General features: G+C 39.1%; 1 protein-coding gene across 1 annotated transcript in view; it reads left to right on the top strand.

Moving 5' to 3' along the window:
• PLSCR4 (phospholipid scramblase 4) overlaps positions 1–6423 on the top strand; it is a 31807-nt gene that overhangs the window by 7683 nt on the left and 17701 nt on the right. The window contains exon 3 of the mRNA XM_006869875.1: positions 4990–5207. Coding sequence (XP_006869937.1) covers positions 4990–5207 — 218 coding nt within the window. The remainder of the gene's footprint in view (positions 1–4989; positions 5208–6423) is intronic.

The following is a 6423-nucleotide window of genomic DNA, read 5'->3' as shown; positions in this document are numbered from 1 at the left end:
ACAACTTTACAGCAACACACAAACCACCATAGTATGACAAACAGCCAGATGAGTGGTGAGAATAAATCACTGGTCTTGTAATAATTCTGTCATGGGATCTCCAGCATCATTTTTAAAAAAAAATGTTTTATTGTGAATTATGTGATAGTTTACATGGGAGAAGATTAGCTTTACATTTATCCTATTGTTTATCATTTCATTACCATGGTTACAATCCCCTCCATGCACATCATCAACCAACCCAAGGGTTTACCCTGCAAGCCTGCCCCCAGGTCGTCAGCACACAGCACCTCTCCCTCTCTGAGTCTAAAGTCCCCAGCACTCCATCTCTCTATGTCATCATCTCTGCCTCCATCTCAGGCATCACTGTTTGTCTGGATAGGGTCCCACACTCTGCTGTCCTTCCTTGATGGTCCCAGGAACCTCCACTCCTAGACTGAAAAGTCAATCACTCTCCTCCTTTTTCTACAAAACCTCTACCTTTACATTCCCAACTCTCACAAGCAGTCTTGATAACAATTATTCACTATTGTATCACAAGAGACCTATCCCCATCTCCTTTCATCAGCCCCACCCAGACAGATTAGATACTACTCAATGGACATTCTACCTTCCTCCACACCCTCTGGATCTAGGCTCCCTCTTAAAAGTTTGTAAACCAGTCACTTATTGCTTTTGTAGCCCCCCTATTTTGGGTAGCCAATGTCCAAGTTACCCATCCCTGTCTACTCTATGTATGGAGGGGGTGGGAATGATCCTCACTGTAAAGATTTGTTCCCTCTTTTGAGCTACTGCATCCATAAGTGTAGGCCAAGTTCATCAAATTGTATCAGATCACTCTTTTTTTCTCTTTTTTCTTCTAGTTCAGCTCTGATTAGCCAGTCATTGAAGCCAGGTCAAGTGGGTATTATCTGCAAGTGTGGTTGTTCTTATGCATATGCCTTCTCTTCTTATCAGCTGGATGCTTCATTCTCCACTCTAGTCTTCTGTGGCTATATCACTGACTCTGGGCCCAAAAGACCCCAGGTCTTGCCACACTGCTGGCCAACCAGGTCTCCACCCGGGTTCACAGTAGGGCTTAGCTCTCAGCTTCAATTCTGTTTTTCCCTTACTTCCCTTTATTGGTGATGAACATGATCACCAATCAGAGCTCATATCTGCTCGTGTATTCCCATTGAGTCTTAGTCTTGAAAGGGGGTTTGCCCTGAGGAGACCAAACCACTTGCCTTGATGTCTTCTGGGTGAGCAACTTGCTTGTTCTTGTAGTAATCAGTTAGACTGCCTATATTGTTTTGTATTTTTCCTATTGGTCTTCCTTTCAAGAAGTATCTTCTGTTTTTCTAGCCACTCCAAACTCCAGCATCATTTCTATCATTCAAGGCCATATTTTCCAATTACAGATCCTTTTTCTTCCTGCGTTTCACATGCCAATCAACAAGAATTAACAAAGATACCTGATTGCATGTTTAATCAATTTCACACTGAAGACCTTGGTAGAATTCTTCAATTTCATCATTTTTGGCTTTAGTAGTTGGTGGGCACATTTGAATAATAGTGGTGTTAACAGATCTTCCTTATTGCCATACATTGGGATGTGGATATTATTCTATGACAGACAGCATTGTACTTCAAGATAGATCTTGAAATCTTTTTTATTATGAACGTGGCACCATTCCTCTTCAATTTGTCATTCCTGACATAGGAAAAAATATTCTGATTCCAAATGACCAATACCTATTCATTTCTGCTCATGAAGGCCTAAGATATCGATCTTTATTCATTCTAATTCAATTTTGACAGCTTCCAATTTTCCTTGATTAATGATTTGTACATTTCATGTTCTGATTCTAATGGATGTTTATAAATATTTTTTAAATCATTTTGGGTTGTGCCCCATCAACAAATGAAGATTCTGAAATGTGCTTTGTTCCATGCCCATCATTAAGATCAGCTCTACTTTGAGGAGGCAGTTCTTCCCCAAACATATTTTGAGTGCCTTCCATCCTGAGGAACTCATCTTCCGTCAATCTATCAGACAATGTTCCACTGCTATTCATAAGGAATTCAGTGACTGACACTTCAGAAATTGTCTGCCTCTCCTTTTTCCTAGGCTTTAGTGGTCTGGGTGTTTCACTGAAACCTGCCCCCCATCAGTTACCCTGCTGGTATTTAAAATGCCTTCCAGCATCCAGCAACACACAAGCAAACACTGGATAAAATTATGTTCTTCTCATCTGGGAAAATACTTATTCCTCTTAATGTCAAAACATTAACAAGACCAGGAAACATGCTTCAAATTAGCTGACTGGGTATATTAGAAAATATATAGTGTAGTGTACATTGTATACAACTAATAAATACCTTGTTATGAAATTTAGTAAAAAAAATTCACTGACATAGCCATCTAGTGGTTGGACTTTATACTTATAAATGATGTCCAGCCATTGTAAATCAGTGACACCAAATGAGTCCCTATAATTCATATTAAAGAATGACTAGATTTCTGGTGGGAGTCCTGGTGTGGCGCTATGGGCTAATGCGTCATACTGCAAAGTCATTTGAACCTCAAGGTCAGTGGTTCAAGCTCACCAGCTCCTCTTTGGATACAGTATACAGGGTCAGAATTGACTCAATGGTTTCAAGTTCACCGGCTGCTCCTAAGAAACCCTATACAGGGTTACTATGGGTCAGAGCTGACTTGATGGTATATAGCAACAACAACATACCTCAAATATTTGGCTTTGGTTACTATCTCTGATTTAGGCTTATAATTCCCATTAGCATTATAGTATTGGATATGTGTCCCAAGGAAAACAATTTTGCCCCAAATGTTAATAAACCTTTGTTATATGCCACCTATATAGCGAGACAGAGACAAATATAAAGTTAAAACATGTTTGGTTTTGTTTTTTACTTTGTTTTCCTGCAGAACCAGTCTCAACCTACATGGTAATTTCAAAGCTCAAAGAGGAGTATAATGTCCCAGATTTCCACATATGATTTAATCATGTTTTTTCCCTTTGCTTCTGTTAATATCTCTGAATAACACATATTAATAACAAAATTATTCATTTGCATAAATTTGCATATATGTTTCTTAGAAATATAATCTCTATGCTGAAATAGCCCATAAATCTGAAGTCATATTCTGTCTGATTCATTGATCCACATAGATTACATGGGTTATTCTTGGTGGTGGCCTGATGGGTGTCTTAGCATCAGCTACCTCCAAAGCATGCTCTGCCCCTATTCTGGTCACCTGTTACTGTCCTAAGGTCAGCTTTCTATGACCTGTGCTGCTTTGTCCTGCACTGTGATGTTCCATGAAGTCATGTAGAATTTAAGGATTTAAAATTAGAAACTACTTAGGATTACTCTTTCAGTTTACAGACACACAACTCTACCTAGAGCCTGTTGTAGATACTCCTTTTCCTAGCCTCTGATCCTGGGAAAAGTCTGAGCATAATTTAGGTAAGGGTGTAACTGTAGTTAGAAGGTGCTTGAGCTAGTCACTTTCAACAAGTTATTTAATCAGCCTGCACTTCAGTTTCCTCATTTGTGAATTTAAAATATTAATAATACTTTTCACGTTGTTGTTGTTGTTGTTAAGTGCTGTTGAGTCAGTTTTGACTCATAGCGACCTTGTGTAGGGTTTCCAAGGAGTGGCTGGTAAGTTTGGACTGCTGCTATTTATAAGGTTTTTGGTGACTAACGATTCAGAAGTGTTCTTTTTCTCTTTTTTCTTAGTCTGGAAGCTCTGCTGAAACCTGTTCACCATGAGTGACTACCTTAGCTATACTAGAAACACCACAAGTGGAGGGCTTTAACAAAAGGAAATATACTCATTCACAGTTAAAGAGGCTAAAAGTCCAAATTCAGTGCACCAGCTCTGAAAAAGGATCCTTGTCTCCTTTCATAATCTGTAGGCCAAGCATTCCTTGGAGATCTCCATGTGTCTTGGCATCAGTCTCCCCCTGCATTTAGGAGTTTCACAGCACAGGGACCCTAGATCCAAAGGACACATTCCATCCCTGGCTTGACTTTCTTGATGGGAGTAAAAGTCCCTCTTTCTCTATTCACATCTTTGTACTTTTATCTCTTGTAAGATAAAAGGTGTTGCATGCCACACATTTGGGAATCTCTAGTAAGTCAGATCAGAGTCCTGATGGGAATAGGGCATTGTTGTTAAATGTAGTTGAATTGATTTCAACTCATAGTGTCCCTTTGTAGGGCTTCCTAGGAGCAGCTGGTGGTTGTGAACCACCAGATTTGCAGTTAGCAGCCCAGTGTTTATCCTACAGTGCCACACCACCCTTAATCCTCTTACTGATTTATTACATCAAGTCTCATCATGGAGAATCATCACATAACTTCCAAACAATTGAGAATCCTGGTCCAGTCAAGCTGACACATGTTTTGGGGGATACAATTCAATCCATGTCAGTGAACCTGCTAGTATATAAAATACCAGTGACATCACTTCCAACATCACAGCAACACACAGCCACAACAGTATGATTAACTGACAGAAGAGTGTTGACATGTTGTTGTAGTTGTTCTGTGCTGTGGAGTCGGTTCCGACTCATAGCGACCCTGTGCAGGGTTTCCGAGGCTGTAAATTTTTATGGGAGCAGAAAGCCTTATCTTTCTCCCGTGCAACAGCTGGTAGTTTTGAACTGCTGGCCTTGCAGTTCGCAGCCCGATTCATAACCACTACGCTACCAGAGTTGCATAGAAATGCTAATAAATTGCTTAATGTTTCCAGTCTTATTTTTACACCTCTGATATGTGGGTAACTGTGTCATAAGATTTGAAAGTATTGAGTTAGCAGATGGTAATTTACCTGAGTACATGGTTTGTCTTCTGAAATTGAAACCTCTATTTTCTAAGAACATGTCATATGACCCAGATCGTCTTTATTTGAAAAGTCATACTAAGTTCTCGATATTATAATCTTTATATGTTATGCTCATTTGTTTTTGCACACAGGGCCCCCTGGACCTGCAGGCCATCCAGGAGGCTTGCCTATGAGATATTACAGTCCACAGCAACCAAGTGCCTCCCCTTTGTACCAGCTAACTGGTGGTAGCCAACGTATTCAGTATCAGCCTGGCAAATATCCTGTGTCAAATCAGGCTGCTCCAATATGGATGCCAGAACCTACTCCTATGACAAACTGCCCACCTGGTCTGGAATATTTAACTGAGGTACTCCATTGAAATCAATAATATTTTTGTATGAAGTATGACCATGGAGATATAACAAGAAGAGACAAATGGTTGAGTAGAGTGAATAAGGAGATGGATCAGTGATGGCAGAGATCTAGTTTATAAGACTGTAAGAACAGTAATGCAAATTTTAGAAATGCGAAGGAGGTAGCAGAGATTATACGGGTGTTCTCACTGGGAAGACTGTTTTTCTTTTAAGAATGTACATTGACTTTGAAGCTATTGAAGACATCTTCAGTATAAAAAGTAGGAGAAACAATGCTAGTTGGAGTATCATTTGCTTAGAAGTAAAGAGTTGACATCAAGATAAACTACATATAGAACATTAGATAGTGGGTGAACTCAAGTGCCTTAGCCCATTGCTTTTCCGAATGACCCATAATTTGCATCAGCTACTCCTTCCAACCCTGAAAAAAATACAATATAAATAAAAGTAGGAGGCCTTCTGAGGGTATTGCTTCAAGCTAAGTACGAGAAACCCCTCTCCTATAAATCCTTAAGTCCCTCTATGTAGAGATTCTGGAGCTACCAAGATACTCAGATCAAGCCCTGGAATGCTGTGTAGAGTTGATATACCAAATGATAAGGGTTTAAAAACCTATGTCAAACTCCAAACAATTACTTTAATGGAAATAAAATAAAACTAGTATTGAAAAACCCTCATAAACTTCTGGAACTTGTTTTGTTTGTTGGAAAGATGGTGTTAAAATATCCTGTTCCAATCTATATTGCAAACAGTGACTTCTCAATTCAATACTTGTCTCTCCATATTGTTAATCAAGTAGTACCATTGTTAAACAGTTCCTTAGAGTTGACGAGTTTCTTTTTTCAGTTCCATTTACTGGTAATTGTTGTTAAGTACTGTGGAGTCTGCACTGTATAGGGTTTCTACAAAGCTACTGGTGAGTTTGAACTTCTGACAAGGTGGTTCAAAGCAACCTTTTAGTCCTAGTGCTCATCCTACAGTGCCACATCAGGACTTGATATCTTGATAGGAACCCTGTTAATAATGTGCATTGAAAACTTACAGCTATAGTGTATGGTGCTGAAACAGGCATTCAATTCAGTCAAGAAAATTTCAGTTTTACTGTTGTTTTTGCAAAATACCAACAAAACAGACTGTAATTCAGGTAAAGTGCTATATTATTTCTGAATATTCTTAACTATAAAACATTTATAGTTAACTAAGTATACA

The sequence above is a fragment of the Chrysochloris asiatica genome, unplaced genomic scaffold (genome assembly GCF_000296735.1).
Source record: "Chrysochloris asiatica unplaced genomic scaffold, ChrAsi1.0 scaffold00136, whole genome shotgun sequence".
Classification (NCBI taxonomy): domain Eukaryota; kingdom Metazoa; phylum Chordata; class Mammalia; order Afrosoricida; family Chrysochloridae; genus Chrysochloris; species Chrysochloris asiatica.
This window is presented reverse-complemented; position numbering and strand designations above follow the sequence as displayed.